General features: G+C 41.4%; 1 protein-coding gene across 1 annotated transcript in view; it reads left to right on the forward strand.

Annotated features, from left to right (window-relative positions):
- Window positions 1–6: 6 nt before the first annotated feature.
- The window catches only part of LOC148033171 (uncharacterized), a 39,139-nt gene continuing 17,159 nt past the window's right edge, over window positions 7–21,986 (forward strand). The window contains exons 1-2 of the mRNA XM_087681043.1: window positions 7–225; window positions 435–540. Coding sequence (XP_087537169.1) covers window positions 10–225; window positions 435–540 — 322 coding nt within the window. The 5' untranslated portion in view covers window positions 7–9. The remainder of the gene's footprint in view (window positions 226–434; window positions 541–21,986) is intronic.

Raw genomic sequence — 21,986 nt, forward strand, 5'->3', positions numbered from 1 at the left:
TTTGCGAGAATGGTAGATGAGCTTTCCGTCATGAGTATGCTAGAACCAGGCAGTTCCCGCACGTCCTCGGGGTTTAGGCCATGGAGGCGGGCTGAAAATCTTGAGCTTCAGTTAGGATTTCCAACACCTGCAATGTTATCGAACAGTCGAAGCCGTAGGGAGGCTGTAACCATTGTCCTCGAAGATGATGACGATGACAGCTTGCTACCCATACCGACTGGGCAGGTAATACGATCTCCTTACTTTGAGTCTTACAACAGTTCAAAAAACTTCCAATTCACTTCAAATTGTGAGCTCTAGGAAGTATGTAGCGATTGTAAGGCAGGTGGATTGGCATGGGTCTCCTACTGATCAACAGAGTATGGTTGTGCTTTCTAAGAAGATTGTTTGACTGGCTAAGTGCTTAGCTGACTATGGCGCACACATTTTTGCAGTGGAGCTCGCGTCCTGAAATATCATATGCCCATCCTTGGTCTCATGGCCCTGTTCATATCCCAGTTTTGGATGATGAAGATTTGGAGCTTCGGCTTGGACCTGCTGGTACGGGTTCTCTCCATAAACTGTAAAATTGTAGTTGGCTGACTGTCATCTTATTCTTGATGCAAGTACTATAGTTGTGACAAGAATGCCTAGCTGTGCATCTTGCATTCTCCCAGTAACAGGCAGGCCCTCAAAGAGATCATGATGGGGTTCGTTACTTTTAGCATGCTGGTGGTGGTACAGATATTAGATTTTGCTTCAGTGCCATGGCTAGGTGAATGACGTCATTTTCTTCTCTCTTTCCTTTTAACCTTCGCATTACCTGGAGATGGTACATATATTAGATATTGCTTCACTGCCATTGATATATGTGAGTCAAGTTAGTTTCTTCTCTCTGTCCTTTTAATCGTGGCATCACCAGGAGATGGTATGCGATAAAGACCTATTTTTTACACCTCCTCAGAACTCCCCTATGCTAAGCTCACGAAGGATATCAACAGTGCTCAGTTTCTGGTGCTTTGGAAGTTTTTGCCTGACTGTCCTTCATTTCCATAGGATGAGTTGCCTCCTTGATCAATAATTATGGGCTTGAGAAGGTGGACTTCGTGCCTTGCAGTTCCAAGGACCCACAATAAGTGGGTGGCACCACTCTTTCTCTAGTTTGAATATCTCACCAAATAGCAAGATTATCGATTTGTGCAGCCTTTGTACCTTAGTTACGATACACCCAGCTTGTATGCTTGGGTTTGCAAAAGTCAATGCTTGCAATAGGAAAGGCAATTTAGAACTCGGTTTGAGCAACCCATAGTATTGATGGCTCATGGAACTTGCTTCCTCTAGATAAAAACTATGTAATTTAATAGAAACAAGCCTTGTCATTTGCATTATGAAACAAGTCCCTCTACCTTTATGTGGTAACAAATGTTGTCAAGAGAAAGCTCAAAAAGGGACACTTTTCTACCTTCAAAATTTACATCATCTCCATAATACATCAAGGGCATGTAGCAAGAGAAAGCTGGAAAATGGACTCTTTACTAGCTTCCAAATTTATGACATCTCCATCATACGTTAAGGTATGCGGCTTAATGAGTGATATAAACAAAGAAGTAAAATAGTGAGTATATGAATCATTATGTGTTTAGTCTATATTCGTGTGGGATACTTGGAAGAATAGGCGTGTGGAAACTTGAGAGGGAAGGCATAGTATTGATAAAGGAGAGCAACTCCCATGGAGATTAGACCTTGGGGAGGAGATTCTTAAAAGTCATCTTAGGTAGAATGATTTTATGTTCAAGTAAATTTAGTTGTTTGTATGCGGGCAACTGTGTAGCCAACACAATGGTGATAATGGTGAAAATGGAACAAATGGACAAAATGAGTTAGAGCTTGTAACGCATTTGAGTGATAGGGCTCATATGTAAGAAATGACCTCACGAATGTATTGTTAACACTTAGAGTATGGATGTTGCAATCACATTTCTGCAAGAGATCCCCATAGGCAAGGTATTACACTTTCAAAAAGTCTAGTAGGTCCCCTTTTGTAGTAGTTCACAACTTATCTTGTAGCCATGAAGGTCTTAACACATGTACATAAGTGCACAAGTAGAAATATCAGATCAAGAAGACATGATATGCACTTAATAGGGAAGAGCTATTGGCAAGAAGGAAGCTCTAAAAAGAAGTGCCCAAAGGAGATCACTTGAAGTTCACAAGAAGAATAGTAATCATTATAATTTGGCAAATAGTTTTTCAAAAGGACAAGAAGATAGAAACTGTCACAAGACTGTGACAACTATTGCCTTTTTTGTTGATTTCTTTATTACATACTTTATTTGGTTTTTCTTTTTGGAAGGATCCCTCTTGAAATCTAAACGCCTGAGTTGCATGGCCAGTATGTGAAACGGACAGGAATGTCAAGTGAGTCAAGATTGGACAGTTAAGGTCCAGTACAAGTCTGGAAGAGACTGATGGCACTGTAGATTGACACGCCCGGAAGAGACTTGTGAAAGTATATATGGACAAGTGTGTTGAAGAACTAGCTTGGAAGAGACTAGTTCAAAGTGAAGATGGACAAATCTTCAAGAGAGTAGTCCATGTGGGGTCATCAGTGGAAATTCACTTTCAGTTGAGCTACATTACAAATTTGGATATAGCCACAGTCTGCAAAGATGGTCAGAAGACTAGTGGGGATGCAATGGAAGCAACTCCTAAAATTTAAGGAGTTACTATTTCTGGACCTTAGAATTTGTTCGCGTCATTATCTTCGTTTTTGTACGAGGATTAATCCTCTGGTCTGTGCCGAGGTCAAATTTTGAACAGAGGATGGAGAATTTTAAACCGGAAGGTTAGAACGGGAAATATCTTACAGTGCTGCCATTTGGCACAAATTGGTGCACTTACCTCTTTAAAGAGGGCTGGCGTGCAGTTTTTTTGGCTGAGAGGGGCTTATTTGAGAAGGAGAGTTGCTGATGAAGAAGATTGGAGAGCTTGCCTACCTTGTCTATGCTGCATAGAGGGCTGAGCTTGTTCCCTTCTCTCTCTCTCTCTCTCTGTCTGATAGTTTGGTTATGCTTTAGAATCAAGAGCCTTTCTTCTGATTCAGGTACAGCTGTGTGGGAATATGCTGTTTTTGCTTGAGGCAAGAGCCTCCTTTTTCCAAGAACAGGAGCAGTTGTTTGCTGCCCCAGCAGGGACAGGTGAGGGTGGTAACCTCACCAAGCAGGTGTCTGAAACAGCACTAAATCAGTACAGATTCTGGACTGTTCAGAGGTTATTTCAGAGCCCAATTGATGTCGGAATCAAGGGGCACGTGGCCCAGATGATGCAGAACAATACATGGAATAATATAAGTTGAAAACAGGTTTCAGAACAGGTCTGAACCAGTAACTTCAGCAGACTGAAATGGTCAATTCTGCACTCCAACCAGAAGTTTCAGACTTGGGCAGAGTTTCCCCTCTTGGTCAACTTGTTTTGAGTCAGTAATTGTACTGTTATGCTGCCAAATTTCACCCAGAATAGGTGAAAGACAGCCCATTGTATTTTCTCTCTTTAAAAATAAAGAAATACCGCAAGGGGCGCCTGACTTAGGGGCCAACAGGGTGTCTGTGTGGCAACAGGAGCATTCTAGCTTCTTGTATTTCTTCTTGATTCTGTGTCTTTAAGTTCAGGTAAAGTGGGCGACTGTGAATTGGGTGAAAGCATTTATATATTTTGGTTGTACACTACCGCCCTTTTCAGAGAACAGGCCAGTTTCATGGTTCCATTGCCGGGATCGAATCACTTTTTCCCTAAAGAGTGAGCCAGGGTTTGTTTGGGTGTAAGACACAGAATTGTGCATTATGGCTGATAGAAAGGAAGACACCAGAGAGAAAGCGTCTTCATCACAGGAAATCCCTGTTGTTCATGAGGTGGGAGAGTCTTCTAGACCTCCACAGTTTGTTACTCCTCCTGTTATGGTTGAGCCACAAGTTCTTACGGCTTCTTCTATGGATGAAGACATTTTCAAGACTCAGTTAGTTGTTGCTGTGAGTATGTTTACTCAAGTGATGCAGAATCCAAGGTTTTTGGCATTTTTGCAGCCTTCCCTTCCTTTACAGCAAGTTGGGCAACCTGCAAAGATTTCGGATCTAGTTGAGGTCCAGGATAAGGGTAAGCATGCTGCAGATTCAATGGAAATACCAAGGCAGCTTGCAGAGTCAATGGAGACTCCAAGATTGGTTCCGACTGTTCAGGAACAGGTAGCGGAAACGCTAGTTACACAGGCATTGCTAGTTCAGCTCGCCACTTTATAGCAGCCAAATGTTGGCTTAAATGGACAGGAAAACAGTTTTCAGGCTTTACCACAGGTTTTCCCACCGACCTCTGTACATCCTGGGTACTTTGGAGGTGGATCTGTATTTCAGAGTATGGTTGGTTATGTGCCTGGAAACTAGATTTATGTACCAGGAACAGTGTTTGGGGGTACACAGGGTTTTATGCCAAACCCCATGTATGGTAATATAGGCATGCAGCCTGGATTTCAGGGAGTTCAGGGCAGTTTTGGCATGCCACAGGGCACTTTTGGTATGGCTGGTTATCAAAATCAGCAAGCAAGTATTGTGTCTACAAGCCCTGTAGTTAGTGGTCCGGCAACTCCCATGCCACCTGTTAGTGTTCCTATGTTACAGGCATATCCTACGGACCCTTTGATGGCTCATGAGAAGCCAAAGCCATATAAGGAAGGTGGTGCAACCGTACAGTTTGACATCTTTCGAGGATTTGAAGATAGGACTAAGGCTCTTTCTTTCTTACAGCAGTTTTATGCTGCATTTGCAGGAGGGAACTTTACAGAGCCTTCTAAGGTCCGGAAAGCTGCCACTTTTCTTAAGGACAATGCTAGTCAGTGGTGGAGTACACTGTTGATGCAAGGACAGGCTCCTGCTACTTGGACTTACTTTAAGTAAGTATTTGCTTCTGCTTGGTTGACCAATGAATTTGAGATCGATGTTATGTCAGCTTGGCATAATTTGGATGCATCTAAATGCAAGGATCTGGAAGATTATAACAAGAAGTTTTGGGAGGCTTTGCTTCCAGTCACTTCTTACAGGGTTGTGCCATTGACCGAGCAGATAGAGAAATATTGCTGTGGGCTGCCCAAGGAACTTCGGAATTATTGTACAAAGACAAAGGTCACCACTTTGACTCAGTTAATTGAGAATGCTACCACAGGAAATGCATTATTGTTGGGATAGTCAAGTGGTTTTGGGGGCAGCATTAAACAGGACAAATTTGAGAAATTTTTAGCAAAGAAGCCATTTGGTAAACAGGTTTCTCAGATTTCTCAGAGCACAGGTAAATCTTGGCAATTCAAGAAGAAGCCAGCCAAGTTCTTTGGACAGCAGTCAAAGGACCAGAAGAAACCTTTTGTGCGCAAGTCTCTTGAAGAGAGAAAGGCTTTAATGGCTGAGAGGAAGTGCTTTATCTGTGAGCAGACTGGTCATATTGCGTCTAACTGTCCGGACAAGAATAAGAGATCAGCTGATGATGATAAAGAGGACAGGAAAGGAAAGAAGCCCAAACCTTCAGCAGGTTTAGTGCCAGATATGCTGGGAGACAAGCCACACTCGGATGCTAATGAGCTTTGCAGAGCTTGGGGTAAAATTAGGGATCAACATGTACTTATTTTCTTTGATCTTGGAGCTATGGCAAACTTTATCTCACCAAAGTTGGCTTCTACTTTGGGCATCAGAGTAGATGAGATGGGCTACACAGCGGAGGCAGGGTTGGCATGTCCTGGCCACTCAGAGTCTGTGACACCCATTCTTGGAAAGCTGCGTCTTCCTGTACAGTCTTATGTTGATGCATAAGAATTTTATATCATGCCACTTGAAGGCTGTGATGTCTTGTTGGGAATGCCATGGATGTTCAGAAAGCATGGTGTGTTGGATACCTTTAACAAGACACTGACTTTGGAACATAGGGAAAGACTCATGTGCTTGATGTGAAGCTTAAAGGAGAGTCTGTACCTGTTGTATCGGCTTCTGCCATTACATCTGTAATAAGGAATCATCTTTCTGCGTACTTGATTTTTGCACGTGATGTCAAGGATAATGATGAGTCAAATTTCTCTATGTTAAATAGAGACAGGTCTGCTTTCTTGTCTCAGTTCAGTGATTGTTTTTCTGACTCATTACCATCACAGTTGCCACCAGAGAGGTCTGAGGATCATGCGATAGATTTGGTGCCAGGCAGTAGCCCACCAAATAGACCTCCGTATAGGGTTAGTATAGCCCAACAGAAAGAGATATTGAGCCAGGTGAATGAGCTGTTGGAAAAAGGGCTGATTCAGCCAAGTTCATCTCCCTTTTGCTCACCAGTGCTCTTAGTGCAGAAGAAGAATGGCTCTTGGCGCATGTGCATAGATTATCAAGCGTTGAATAAGAGTATCATCAAGAACAGGTTTCCCATTCCAAGAATTGACGACATCCTTGACCGTTTGGAAGGAGCGTCAATTTTCAGCAGGATAGATTTGAAGAGTGGATACCATCAGATCAGGATTAAGCGAGAGGATGTGCATAAGACTGCATTTAGGACCACGTTTGGTCTCTATGAGTTCTTGGTAATGCCATTTGGACTCACTAATGCTCCTGCTACGTTTAATCGAATGATGGACAGGATTTTTCGTCCATACAGGCAGTTTGTTGGTACATTCTTTGATGACATGATTGTCTTTTCAAAGAATGAACAGGAGCATAGAGAACACTGGAAAGCAGTCTTTGATGAGCTTTGTAGTAATAGGTTGCTTATCAATGGCAAGAAGAGTGAGTTCTTCTTGGAAGAAATCCAGTTCCTGGGGCACATAGTGTCAAAGGATGGTGTCCGAATGGATCCTGCTAAGGTTGAAGCAATTAGAACATGGCCAAATTTGAAGACTGTCCATGATGTTAGAAGCTTCTTGGGTTTGTGTTCTTACTACAGGAGGTTCATCCGCAACTTTGCAGAGATTGCTTCACCTTTACATGCTTTACAGAAGAAAGGAGTCTCTTTCCAGTGGACACAGAAAGAGATTTCAGCTTTTAATCTTCTTAAAGAAAAGATGTCTTCTAGTCCAGTGATCATCCTGCCAGATCTTAGGAAGTCATTTGTTGTCCAATGTGATGCCTGTGGCAATAGCATTGGTGCAGTGCTAATGCAAGATGGCCGGGTAGTGGCTTATGAAAGCAGAATCTTGCGAGGGCCAGAGAAGACTATGCAGGTCTATGAGAAAGAATTGCTGGCTGTGATTCATGCGCTTTCTTGTTGGAAATACTACCTACTTGGGGCAGATTTTGTTGTCCAGACAGATCATCAGACATTGCGTTATTTCTTAACTCAGACTAAGCTGTCAGAAAAGCATATGCGTTGGGCAAACTTTTTGTTAATGTTCCATTTTCAGATTGTGCATGTGGAAGGCAAAAAGAATGTTATGGCTGATGCTTTGTCAAGGAAGCCACAAATTTCAGCTGTGTCAATTCCTTATCATCATGAGCTTGATGATATGAAGGAACAATATGCTGATGATGAAGATTTTGCAAGGATCTTTGATCAGCTTGTTAATGGACAACATCATGAGCATTATCTTCTCAAGGATGGTTTCATGTTGATGCATGGTAGACTATGTGTAACTATGCCATTGAGACGGAAAGTTATGATAGAGAGTCATTCTCCACCGTATGTAGGGCATCGTGGTATTGATGCAACAGTCAAAGCAGTAGAGACATTCTTTTATTGGCCTACTTTGAGAAGAGACGTGGATGCTTTTGTGCGGCAGTGTTTGATTTGCCAGAAGGTCAAGTTTGACAGGCAAAAAGCACCAGGGCTTTTACAGCCATTGCCTATTCCAGATAAACCATGGGAAAGCATAGCTATGGATTTTATGTTTGATCTTCCAAGGACACAGACAGGAAATGATGGGATATGGACTATTATTTGCAGGTTTAGCAAACATGCTCATTTCATTCCTGTCAGGAAGAAGATAAAACCAGATCAGATGGCACATTTGTTTATGTGCAATGTTTTCAAGTATCATGGTATGCCACAGTCTATTGTCAGTGACCGTGATCCACGGATGACAAGTCTATTCTGGAGAGGCATGTTTGAGAACATGGGCACAACGCTTAAGTTCTCATTGCCATTTCATCCACAGACTGATGGACAGTCAGAAGAGGCAAATTCTACTGTCTTGGATCTGCTGAAGTGCTATGTGTCAGAGCACAAGTCAAAGTGGGAGCAATATTTGCCTTTGGTCGAGTATGCATACAATAATACTGTGCATTCGTCAATAGGCAAAGCCCCTTTTGAAATTGTTGAAGGTGGTAAAAAGGTTCCTCCCATTTTGCATACAAAGGATAAGATTTTTCAGGCAGATCAGTATGTGCAGAGTATGGGTGAAATGTATCAGAAAGTTAAGCATGCCCTTGAAAGGACTCAGGCAAAACAAAAGAAAGCTGTTGATCATCACCGTCGTGAATTGTTGTTTTCACTTGGTGATTGGGTACTGTTGCGGTTTGAAAAGGCACGCTTAAAGAAGCGGAAAGGCAAGGAAAGTCTTTTCACTAAGCTTAGTATGCAATATTATGGGCCTTTTCAAGTAACATAGAAGATTAATGATGTCAGCTATAGGCTGAAATTGCCTGATAGTTGGAAGATTCATAATGCTTTGCATGTAAGTCTTCTTAGACCCTATGTGGGTGATGTGCCAGAAGATATGCCAGCTGAGGAGAAGTTGAGGAACTTGATGAAATTCTTGTTTCAGAACAGGTACTGGCACACAAGGAAAGGAAAGTGAAAGGCAAGGTTGCTAGAAGGTATTTGGTTAAGTTCAAGAACTATCCAGTGGATGGACGAAGGTGAACTTGCAGAGTCACCTAATGTGTTGGAACTTTACCTTGAAGCATTCCGCTTGCAACCTACCTTGACCCCTTGTACCTCTAAGCTGAAATAGATTGTCAAAGTGACAATTGCTTAAGAAAGAAAATATGTACAGAAACAGATTTTGTACAGATTAACACTTATTGTGTCCATATGGTTTTCTTAGTGCTAAAGAAGTAAGTATTGCTTGCAAGAATACAGTTTTTACTTCTATTGAATTGAATACATGTTGTAACAATGGTTACTCGATCGGGCATGTATTTTGTGAATTGACTCAATGGGGATATCATTTTGATGTACCGGCCACTAGATCTCTAGTCAGGGTGATGTGGAGTCATCAAATGAGAATCTGCCACTATGGAGACATCATTGTGGTGTACCGGCCACTATATCTGGAAACAGTGATGTGGAGTCACATGATGATAGTCTGCCATGTTTCACAGTTAGAACATACATGTGTTAACAGTGTGTTCAGTACACAGTATTGACTGATAGCATGTATGTGTTGTACATGTGCTGCCAAGTGTAAGTTCACTGGGTTAGGTGGAAGCATGTATGACATTCATGCAAACGAGGACGTTTGCGATTTCGAGAGGGAGGTATGTCACAAGACTGTGACAACTATTACCTTTTTTGTTGATTTCTTTATTACATACTTTATTTGGTTTTTCTTTTTGGAAGGATCCCTCTTGAAATCTAAACGCATGAGTTGCATGGCCAATATGTGAAACGGACAGGAATGTCAAGTGAGTCAAGACTGGACAGTTAAGGTCCAGTACAAGTCTGGAAGAGACTGATGGCACTGTAGATTGACAAGCCTGGAAGAGACTTGTGAAAGTGTATATGGACAAGTGTGTTGAAGAACTAGCTTGGAAGAGACTAGTTCAAAGTGAAGATGGACAAATCTTCAAGAGAGTAGTCCATGTGGGGTCATCAGTGGAAATTCACTTTCAGTTGAGCTACATTACAAATTTGGATGTAGCCATAGTCTGCAAAGATGGTCAGAAGACTAGTGGGGATGCAATGGAAGCAACTCTTAAAATTTAGGGAGTTACTATTTCTGGACCTTAGAATCTGTTCGCGTCATTATCTTCGTTTTTGTACAAGGATTAATCCTCCGGTCTGTGCCGAGGTCAAATTTTGAACAGAGGATGGAGAATTTTAAACCGGAAGGTTAGAACGGGAAATATCTTACAGTGCTGCCATTTGGCACAAATTGGTGCACTTACCTCTTTAAAGAGGGCTGGCGTGCAGTTTTTTTGGCTGAGAGGGGCTTATTTGAGAAGGAGAGTTGCTGATGAAGAAGATTGGAGAGCTTGCCTACCTTGTCTATGCTGCATAGAGGGCTGAGCTTGTTCCCTTCTCTCTCTCTCTCTCTGTCTGATAGTTTGGTTATGCTTCAGAATTAAGGGCCTTTCTTCTGATTCAGGTACAGCTGTGTGGGAATATGCTGTTTTTGCTTGAGGCAAGAGCCTCCTTTTTCCAGGAATAGGAGCAGTTGTTTGCTGCCCCAGCAGGGACAGGTGAGGGTGGTAACCTCACCAAGCAGGTGTCTGAAACAGCACTAAATCAGTACAGATTCTGGACTGTTCAGAGGTTATATCAGAGCCCAATTGATGTCAGAATCAAGGGGCACTTGGCCCAGATGATGCAGAACAGTACAGGGAACAATATAAGTTGAAAACAGGTTTCAGAACAGGTCTGAACCAGTAACTACAGCAGACTGAAATGGCCAATTCTGCACTCCAACCAGAAGTTTCAGACTTGGGCAGAGTTTCCCCTCTTGGTCAACTTGTTTTGAGTCAGTAATTGTACTGTTATGCTGCCAAATTTCACCCAGAATAGGTGAAAGACAGCCCATTGTATTTTCTCTCTTTAAAAATAAAGAAATATCGCAAGGGGCGCCTGACTTAGGGGCCAACAGGGTGTCTGTGTGGCAACAGGAGCATTCTAGCTTCTTGTATTTCTTCTTGATTCTGTGTCTTTAAGTTCAGGTAAAGTGGGTGACTGTGAATTGGGTGAAAGCATTTATATATTTTGGTTGTACACTACCGCCCTTTTCAGAGAACATGCCGGTTTCAGAAACTTTGTGATAAAGCAAAAGGATTGATTTATTAAATGACAATGAATTTCACCACCCCATCATTGTTGCATGGAAATCCGTTTCCTACATTTTGAAACGTATAAAACACGTTTTAATTAATACTTGAAATTTTGAAGAAGGAAAAAGAAACCTAACTTTTGAGACATAAAGTTGAGTTCGTGAAATTCCCAAAACTTGGTGAGAGGCTTAGGGATCACTTTGTGTTGGATGTGTGCAATGCAACATCCTTTTGAGGTGCCACCAATGTTCCATGGTGCTTGAAGTCGTAAGGCCTTTGTTATGAGAATCCATATGTAGGCTCACACATTGGTTGGGTCTCGAGTCTTGACTTTCATATAAGATGAAGCCTATATGATTGGATGGTTAAAAAGTAACCTGGGGTCTACCTCAGTTGCCAGCAACTTGAGGCACACAACATCATGCTTTTGTGGGTTTTTGCGGTGGAGATGTTCTTGGCCATGATGAATGCAAGGGGGGGGGGGGGGAGGGGAAAGAGTGTTACGAGGATGTGAAATGTTTGATGCTTTGCTTGCCATCTGATTAAAGAGTTACAAACGTGACTTGCACATGTGATGTGGAGGATAGTTATTTCACAATGTGGGATCTTGGACCTTGAGATTTCAATTATTGGTGCTAGAGGCAAAAGTTGTAACAAGTTATACTTGATAGGTACTAGTGGTACTAGGTGTAAGAATTTGGCCTAGAACTTGTAATTAGTCATAAGTGTCAATAGTGATACTAGGGAACTGGCATTAATTAATTAATTACTACCAATTTCAAGGTTAGTGAGTGCTCAGGATAACTTGGGTGCTAGCTATAGGGGACACAGGGGATGTGGGGGACTTGACTTGGAACGTGGGACCCGGTCCCAACACGACCCAAAACACGGGCCTTCCCATGTGCCTCACCATGGCAAGGGGACGTGTCCGGGGTGGGCAAGGATGGGACAGCCTTGTGGGACACAAGGGGGATGCCACATTGTAGGGTTTGTAACCCATTACTTTTACCACGTTCTGTGTCACCTGTACCTTGCTCCTATGGCCCGCTTCTCATCATGTGCATCCCACATTGCTGTTGTGACTGTACCTTCTGCTGCTTGTGCCATGGTTCACCCCTGCCGTTGTCGGTTGACTGACCTGTCACTGGTCAGGCTGTCTGCAGCAGTCAGCTGTCACATGTGTGACGTCTCCCTTGAAGAGCCTCCAGCATCCAGGTAACCTGCACCTGTAGTGTGTCTTGAATCTTTGATTCTTCAGCAGTCAGGTCCCAGGACTATTAATAATCAAGTGGCAAGATTAAATACGAAATTAAAAAATGTAAGATACACTGCTGCCTGGGCCCTGCACAGTAACCAGTTGACTGTTGCACAGTAACAACTTACCAGATTTTAAAATAATGACATAAAACTTAAAAATAAATTTGAATACATTATGACTCTAGTCTCTGCTATTTGAACTGTGCAGAGTTGTAAGTGACAAGCCCCTCAAGAGTCAGTCCTCTCAGCTCTCTCCAGACTGCAGTTACCAGCAGTTACCAGTCAATGAGTCATGCAGTGTGACAGGTCAGTGGTGATAGGTCTGAGGTCACAGTCGAATAGGTTATAGTTCTCTGTCTCAGCTGAGGCCTTCAAAGTTCAGGGATCAGGCTTCATTGTTCAAAGTTCAGTGCTGAGTTAGTGAACTTTGCACTCGCAACTTTCAACCGAGTCTGTTACAGTGTGCAGGCAGCATTACAGTCTATAGAGTGTGTACTTACTACTCAGACTCTCAACTGCAAGTCTGTCACAGTGAAACCAGCCTTCAAAGTTCAGGGATCAGGCTTCATTGTTCAAAGTTCAGTGCTGAGTTAGTGAACTTTGCACCCGCAACTTTCAACCGAGTCTGTTACAGTGTGCAGGCAGCATTACAGTCTATAGAGTGTGTACTTACTACTCGGACTCTCAACTGCAAGTCTGTCACAGTGAAACCAGCCTTCCTTCTTGGAAAGGGTGGTAATTCCTTGATTAAGCACTTAATTGCAGCAATTAGCAAATGAATATAACTTAAAATGCACAAATTACCTTAATAATCTTGGACATTGGACACCTTGTTGGCCCCAAAAAACGGGGCTCCTTTCGGTATTTCTTTTACTTGATTGCTAATGGAATAGGTACAAGCTTAGATTTACAATCTCCTTTTCTGTTCCAAAAGCCTCTTTGCTATAGCAACAATTAGCAATCAATTCGGGGCAATTGCCCCTTGATTTTTTACCCAGGACTTGCATGAATGGAACCCCCAATTGGCCACATTGAAACCAGCCTTTCTTCTTGGAATGGGTGGTGATAACCTGACTTAAGAGTTAATTACAACAATAAATAAATGCACATAAAATGAAATAGACACGTTACCATAACATTCTTGGACAGTAAGCGCCCTGTTGGCCCCAAAATTGGCGCCCCTTGTGGTATTTCTTTAGCTTTCATTCAATTGGAAGAAGTACAACTTGAGATTCTTCAATTTCCTCTTGCTAACCAATTGCTCTTGCTGTCATAAATGTCCAGCAAGCCTTTTGGGTCATTTGCCCCTTGTTTCACCCAGGACTTCTTCTCCAATTTGACCCTTGGCTGGCCAAATGCTACCCCAAATCAATTCGGGATGGGCTGGCTCCTGAAATCCCTTGATAATCTTCAATTATCAGCTGCTGATTTCAGTCCCTTGAGCCTTCAATCTTTGGCACGGATCCCAAGGTGGCTGCTAAACCCTAATTTCTGCTGTGAATTAGGGGTTACTGCAGAAATTACAGATCAGCCCACAAAAAATGACTAAGATCTTCTCGGAATGGCTGAGAATTGCTGAGAATGGCTGAGCATAGGCTGAAGGAGATGAGAGAATGCTGTAGAGAGAGAAAATTTTGAGATTTGTTGCGAAGAACTGATCAAAATCAGTTGTTGCCCTGTTGTACCAGCCCCAACGGATGCACCAATAACAATAGGAGTATCAGAGACTATGATCTTCAAGAGAAAGCAGATCAGCAGCAATTGTCAGCTTTCCAAGGTCAAGAATATGCAATCTCCATCACTAAAATGGTCTCCAATGGCTGAGAAAAGGCCCCAAAAGCTAGTGGCAACAGTCCAATACCTCTTCCCAACAGCTCCAAAATGAAAAAACGAGATTTTTCTCTCCCTTCAGCCCTTTTTAGCATTTTTTCCACTTGCATGGAAAAGTTTTGCCAAGTGGCAGCTTTCTCAATCAATTTTCAGCAATTTCCAGCCATTTAATTAATTTTCAAAATTAATTAATTCTGAAAATTAATTCAGCCCTTAATCCATGCCCAAAAAATTGACCTTGCCTATCCAAAAATTAATTGGCTAGGCCATTTGCAACCTAAAGGGGTCCCATGCATTAATTGACCCTTGGACAAGCATTAATCCATTAATTAATGCCTAGTCCCTAGTGTCACCACTGACACTTAATGGCCAATTAATGGTCCTAGGGGCAAACTAACACTAAAATTTCACCTAGAATCTAACAAGTGTAACTTGTTACAACTTTTGTCTTTGACACCCATCTTTTTCACAGGGTTCTTCGGTCTTCAACTGTGAGAAAGTAGCTTGCACCTCACATGTACAACACATGTGCATCTTTTAATTGCACATTTGATTAATCCTTTAATCAAATGTCAATTAAACATAAGCAAAGCATCAAATTTTCACGTCCTCGTGATATACATGCTGTCACAAATCACAATGAATGGGCTGGCATTTGAATTTCCTGACAATTATACAAATTTCAGGTGCTAAATTCAATAAACAATGCCTTCACCAATTGGCACGGGTCCTGAGGTGGCTGTCAAACCCTAATTTCTGCAGAAATTTAGGTTTTACAGCAGAGATCTCTTTGTTGTCTACGAAATTTGATTGAGATTTGCCCAAAATGGTTGAGAAATGCTGAGATCTCCTGAGAATGGTGGGAGAAGGTGAGAGAAAGCCAAGATGAGGGAGAAATATCATTTTCTTCGTGAGAAAACTTGAATTCTGCCTACTACTTGCTCTAGCCTGCAGTTGATGCAATTACCTATTGCCAAACACCTCCAAAATGTTGTCACTTGATCAGAAATGCTATTGCCAATCCTTGGAAGGTAACTTTTGCTATCCCTTGCGTGCTCAGGCCTCCAAATGGCTGTCTTTTGCAGCAAATTGTTGTTCTTTGATGAGAAAGTGGACGAGTAACTCTCTCTCTCTCTCTCTCTCTCTCTCTCTCTCTCTCTCTTTCTCCCCCTTCCCCTCCCAAGCTGTAAACTAACTGAATGGTTGAGACCTAGCCCCCAAAAACGTTTTCTTAGGTTGACATTTTTGCCAAGTGGCAGCCTTCTAAACTCATTTTGTAGTATTATCCAACCATTTAATTAATTTTCAGAATCAAATAATCCGAAAAATTAATTTCAGTCTTTTTGACCCTACCTAAAATTAAATGTGTCCATTCATAATTGAATTGGCTAGGCCATTTGCAACTTGGAGTGGTCCCCAATCTTTGTTGACCCTTAGACTAGCATTAATTAATTAATTAATGCTAGTCCCTAGTGTCACCACTATCATTTATTGGCTAAATAATTGTCCCAAGGTAAAAATTGACTCCAAGTAACCCCCAAAGCCTAGTTGGCATAAACTATCACAACTTTTACCTTTGATACCCATTGCATCCTCGGGGTCCTTGGCATGTTATCATAAAATAACAGCCATGTGCATCACATGTGCTAAATAACCTTGCACATTTGATGTTATCAACAAGATTGAAGCATCTCAAAATTTCACGTCCTTGTGACAGATAGTATGGAGGTAGCATTACAGAGTGTGTATAGTGTACACTGTACTTACTACTTAGTACTCAGACTCCTGAGTTCTGTTAATCACTAGTGCGGTACAGAGTGTGTAGTTAGTTGTTGTTGACAATGAGTCATTGTACTGACTAGAAACTTGCAAGCCATGGCATGATTTTTGTGAGTTTCCTTGGTAATATCTTCTCGAGCTCATACCTCTCGTACTGGTGGTAGGGGTAGGAGATAGGATGATTGGTCATGGTGGTGTGAGGTTGAGGTTGAAAGGCCAATATTGGGGGGTGGCTCATGACATTGGAAATGTTCTTTTTGTGGCTATGAAAGAACGGGTGGGGCAAACAAAGTAAGGGCCCATTTCTTAAGAGAGTTAGGCCATTAGGTACTCTTTTATGGTATGGTTGCATATTCATGGTATTTATCCATTGACTTGCCAGTTTCAAGCCATTCACGCGGTGAGATGTATTTCATAAACTCTCATGATGCCATTGAAATTGGCAAGTCAACGGATGTACTGGCAATTGAGTGGATGAGTAGCATTGAGATGGTTGACTCTGATTTGGTCACAGGACTTCTTGTGGATGGAGAGCTTGCAAAAAGAGCTGTAGGTAATATTGTTCAATAGGTATATACACATATTACAGTATCTTTTTGCATGGCACATCGGTTGAATAATTTGCTAAAAGACATTGACAAGTTGGATTGGATTGAGCGTGTGATTGAGAAAGCAAATGCTATGGTGACATTTGTGTTGCACCACCAGCTCATATATGTTGAGTTTTATAAGAGATAAGAGATCCAAGAAGGTTCTCTTACTCTCGGAAAGATATTTTGCTTATAATTTTTTGATGCTTGGTCAGCTAAGCACATGTAGTGTTGCTTCGAGACAAATCTTAATTAGTGACAAGTATCGTGCAAATGTATTGTTCTCCACTCTTGTAGGGATAAAATGTGCTAAATGTGCAGAAGATGTCTTGTTTTGGGATGATGTGTGCCGGATTGATGCCATGGTGTAGCTAGTGATGCATTTGTTGAGACTTGTGGATAGTATGTAGCTATGCATTGGGAAAGTTTGCAAGGCTATGAACAGAATGATTGAGAAGTTGTGTACTTTCTCTCTCTTTGATGATAATGATGAGGATTGTGAGATGACATAGAGATATGAGGAGTTACATGCATTATATGTCACATGGTGGAATAGTTAGTATTCTCATCTACATGCAGTTGGATTTGTGTTGGGTCTTGAGTTTTAGGAGGTTCATTAGAACAGGGATAATGAGATTGTTGTTGGTTGGATGGCAGTTTTGAGGAAGATGGTGCTTGACTTAGACAAGAGATGCAAAATCAGAGATAGTCTTGTAAGGTACATATCTTGTTGTGGCATATATGGTAGTGAGGATGCATAGGATGATAGGCATAGAGTTGGGGTTACCTTATGGTGGGAGGACCATGGAGCCGAGGGGCTTGAGTTGCAGGCATTTGTTGGGATAAAGGTCTGGTTTAAACCCCTCGTGTATAGTACACGCACATTGTACATGTGAATGAACCCTTTACATGCCCTAAGTATAAATACACTTTATTCTTGTGTACCAACACATTATTGTTGGTACACTCTTATCGATTTGTACTTTCACTTTGCTGACACTCTCTCTAGCCGTCACACTCTCACGCTCACTCCTGCTCAACTCCCATCTCTCTTAGTTGTGCTCTTCTCCAACAATTGGTATTAGAGCACAAGTTGTGCACGTTTCTTGAGAATTAGACCAGCTGCTGACATGCAGTATTGCTTGACAAGTTAGGCGTGACCTGACAGGACCAGCGACATGGTTGGCAATTGACAGGATTGTAACACGACCGGCAACTGACAGGCTACAGTTGTAGGAAGAAGTCGTGTGCAGAAGACTAGCGCGGGCGTTGTGCAGAAGACCAGTGCGGCTGTCGCGTAGAAGACCAGCCGGCAGCTAGCGGTAGGTCAACGGGGGGACTAGGCGACAGGAGACGCGGGCTGTAGGCGCATGTGAGGACCAGTGTGGAAGCCGTTGCGTGTTGACGGGGTCTAGTGTGACGCCAGCGGTAGGTAGGCAACGAGCTGCACAGATTTTGGTAAATTTCTGCATTTTTACCCGGGTGGTGGTTGTTTCATGTACAAACAACAGAGATTTATTTCTGGTTGAGAAAGAACAGCAGTGTATTTTGCTGGTTCAGCTTGTGCTTCTGCAGATTGGTGCATTTACTCGTGTTCGTGATAAAATGACTGTAACTTTTTCCAAATTCAGACATTAAGAGTTTGATGGAAATCAAACGGTTTGATAGTGATGACTTTGACCTTTGGAAAGATTGTATACAAGGCATTTTGTTCCTAAAGGATTGTGAGGATGCTTTGCAAGAAGATAAACTTGCACTAACGTCTGATGTAGATTGGGCTAGGGTGAATAAAAAGACTGTGGCTTACATAAAGATAGGTGTGACTGATGACATTTTGACAGCCATTAAGGGTTTAGATACAGGTTATGCAATATGGGAGAAGCTGAAAACTACTTATGAGATCGCCACGCCTGTTAATCAGGTGCATTCAATGTGCAAGTTGGTGAATATGCGACTGAATGAGTCAAAGCTTGCAGCTGAGCACTTGAGTGCATTTACATGGATTTTAAATCAGCTCAAAGATGCAAATTTGGACTTTGATGATAAGTTGAGGGTGATCTTTTTGATCATGACACTGCCCGACTCTTGGGAGACCTTGGTAGTTTCACTCAGCAATAACCCCAATCTCTCATATGATGGGGTGAGGGGTGTTATCTTGAATGAAGAATTTAGACGTATGTTTAGCGGAGAAGGCATCAACTCAGCTTATAATGTAAGAGGCAGGGCTGAAAAGAAAAAAAGTTTAGTATCCAATTTCCTAAATACCGCACGCCAAAATTGACTATCAAATTTTCTATCCCGATCAAAAACTATATTTGTCGGAAGGCCATACAATCGGTATATGTTCTCTACGAACAATCTAGCCAATTCTGGTGTTTTAACATCCGTTGAAGTTGGAATAAACCTAGCCATTTTGGTTAACCTATCCAGAATCACCCACACGGAGTCGTGCCCCCTCTGTGTTCTGGGTAATGCAACAATAAAATCCATGGAGATACTCTCCCATTTTCCTGAAGGAATCTCTAATGGAAGGAGAAGTCCTCCCATTTTCAATCTTTCAGCTTTATTAACCTGGCATTTATTACATTTGACCACATAGTCAAGGACGTCCTTATTCATTCCAGGCCAATAGAACTGCCTTTTAATAAGACTATAAGTCTTGTTAACTCCTGGATGCCCTGCGCTAGGGGTATCATGACACTCAAAGAGTATCTGACGCCTTATTTCTTTATCTTTCGGGACACATACCCTACCCTTGTAGAGTAAATAACCATTATCAATGGTAAAATTCTTCCACTTGAATCCGGTTTGAGCAACCCCTGATACTCCATTTCCTTGTTGAACATCCTTAGATATTCCTTCCTCAGTGGAGGCCCTTCCATTTGGATCCCCATTTTCTATTGCTTTCCATATGTTGGAATATGCTGGATCAACGTGGCATTTTCCTTTTAAGGATTCAAGCAAATTGGAAGTGAATTGAGTAAAACTCAATTCATTTATGATGAGCATTCTGCTGAGTGCATCAGCCACTATATTATACTTTCCTTTTCTATACCTTATCTCATAGTCGAACTCTTGGAGGAGTTCGGCCCATCTGGCTTTACGCCCTTGTAGATCCGGTTGGTCATTAAGCCACTTAATGCTTTCATGATCCGATAACAAGATTAAAAGTTTGGCACCGTACAAATAGTGCCTCCATTTCTTCATTGCATGTACTATTGCATACAGCTCCCTCTCATAAATAGAATAATTCTGTTTTGCACGGTCTAATTTCTTGCTTTCAAAAGCAACTGGTTGACCTTCTTGTAATAAGACTGCGCCTATCGCCTTATCACTGGCATCGGCTTCAACCACAAATGGTTTTTTGGGATCCACAATTAATAGTACTGGAGCTGTAGCAATAGCTACCTTAAGTTTTTGAAAACTTTCATTTTGGTCTGTTTCCCAATTAAAGCTCTTTCCTTTCCCTTTAAGTTGGTCTTTCATTGGAATAACTATTTTGGCATAATCTCGAATGAATCTACGATAAAATCCAGATAAACCTAGGAAGATTTGTAGCTCTTCTAGGTTCCTTGGAGATGGCCATTGAATAATTGCCCTTACTTTTTCTGGATCCATCTTGATTCCCTCTTTCGAGATAATATGTTCCAAATATTTGACCTCTTGTGCGAAGAATTCAAATTTAGTTTTCTTCGCATAAAGGGAATGTGTTCTTAATAGTTGGAATACCAATTGTAAATGTTTCAAATGTTCTTCTCTTGATTTACTAAAGATCAAGATATCATCCAAGAAGACTACTACAAAATGTCCTAGATAGGGCCGTAACATACTATTCATTAGCTTCATAAAGGTAGCTGGTGCATTAGTGAGGTCAAAAGGCATCACCAAAAAATCGTAATGCTCGTATCTAGTACGAAATGCTGTCTTAGGAACATCTTATGCCTTAATTCTTACTTGGTGATAGCTTGATCTTAAATTTATCTTTGTGAAGAATTTTGGCCCTTGTAATTGATCAAAAAGATCTTCCATTCTGGGCATAGGAAATTTATTCTTCACTGTTATCTTATTAAGTGCTCTATAATCAACACAAAGTCGCATCGAACCATCTTTTTTCTTTACCAATAAAATTGGCGAAGCCCAAGGTGAATTGCTGGGTTGTATAAACCCTTTATCAAGGTAATCCTTAATTTGTCTTTCAACTTCTTGGTGCTGTGTTTCACTTAACTTATAAGGTGGTTTAGAAATAGGGTGTGTATCCTTATTTGTGTCAATTGGGTGATTTATATCACCTCTATCTGGTGGAAGGCCACTTGGTAAATCAGAAGGAAACACATCTTTAAATTCATCTAACAAACCACTTAATTCATTATTTACATTCAACTCACAAACATAAGAAAATTGTTGCTTTATATTACAGGAAGTAAAAGTGTTTTGTACAGGAAGAGACCATAACATATATACCTCACAAGCTTCCTTCTTTATCAGCTTCTGAACCTCAGTGGAACACAACAAAGGATTATCAGATACTTCATGTTCACCTTGAATCACAAAAGTCTTACCATCCCTTTCAAATTCCAGTGTATTATGATAATAACTGCGTTTTAAGGATGGTTCCAATCCCCATAGCCACTCCCTCCCTAAAGCAATATCGGCTCTTTCCATATTCATAATTTGGAAATCAAGTTTATCTTTATATCCTTGGATCTCAATTTCCAAATTGGATACCATTGTATCCCATATTTTATTATCTTGACCTTGCATCATACGAACAACATATTGATGCCCACTCTTTTGTTGGGGAAGTTTCAATTTTTTGACAAGTGCATAATTTATGAAATTGTGGGTAGCAGAGTCATCAATCATGACTCTAACCCTCTTTCCAGCTATCAATCCATGCACTCTAACTAAACCATGTGGCCCAAAGGTAGGCTGCCACATAGAAGTTGACATACAACACCTATGTTGTACATCCTTGTGTAAAACCTCTAAAGATTTATACTTTTCATGCCCCTTTAATTCTAGAGTCTGCATTATATGGATTTGTTTTTTTTTTCCCTTGCCCTTGTCCTTATCCTTTTCTTTATCTTCCCCCTTTTTTCTTTGAGGGCAGTTCCAAGCAGCATGGTTAGGGGATAGGCAATTGAAACACAGCTTTTCTTTTTTGGCCTTACCAAAGTCATCTGGACTTAATTTTGGCCTTACAAATTGTTTCTTTTCAAAAGGTTGTTTCTTGCCCTTAAAAAATGGCATTTTCCTTTTAAATTTGCCTACAAATTTTGAGGTTTCCAATTCCTTAGTCTTGGGCTCCGTGTCAGTGAGACTAGTGAGTGTGCATGGACGCGTACTATCTTCATTGATTAATGCAAATTTAATTGCCTCTTCAAGCGTCTTAGGTGAACTCCTTTTTACTTCCTTTTTACAGGCCTTATCTAGTCCCCTAATGAATCCTCGTCTTTTGAAATTCATCTATTCCTTTCAATTTGAGGATTATCTCACGATATTCCTCCAGATATGTCAGCAGGGGTCTTCCCTTTTGTCTGACATAATCCCAATCTTCCCA

Source organism: Lygodium microphyllum, chromosome 7, assembly GCF_053477565.2.
Source record: "Lygodium microphyllum isolate KBCC chromosome 7, Lygodium_microphyllum_v1.1.10, whole genome shotgun sequence".
Taxonomy (NCBI): Eukaryota; Viridiplantae; Streptophyta; class Polypodiopsida; order Schizaeales; family Lygodiaceae; genus Lygodium; species Lygodium microphyllum.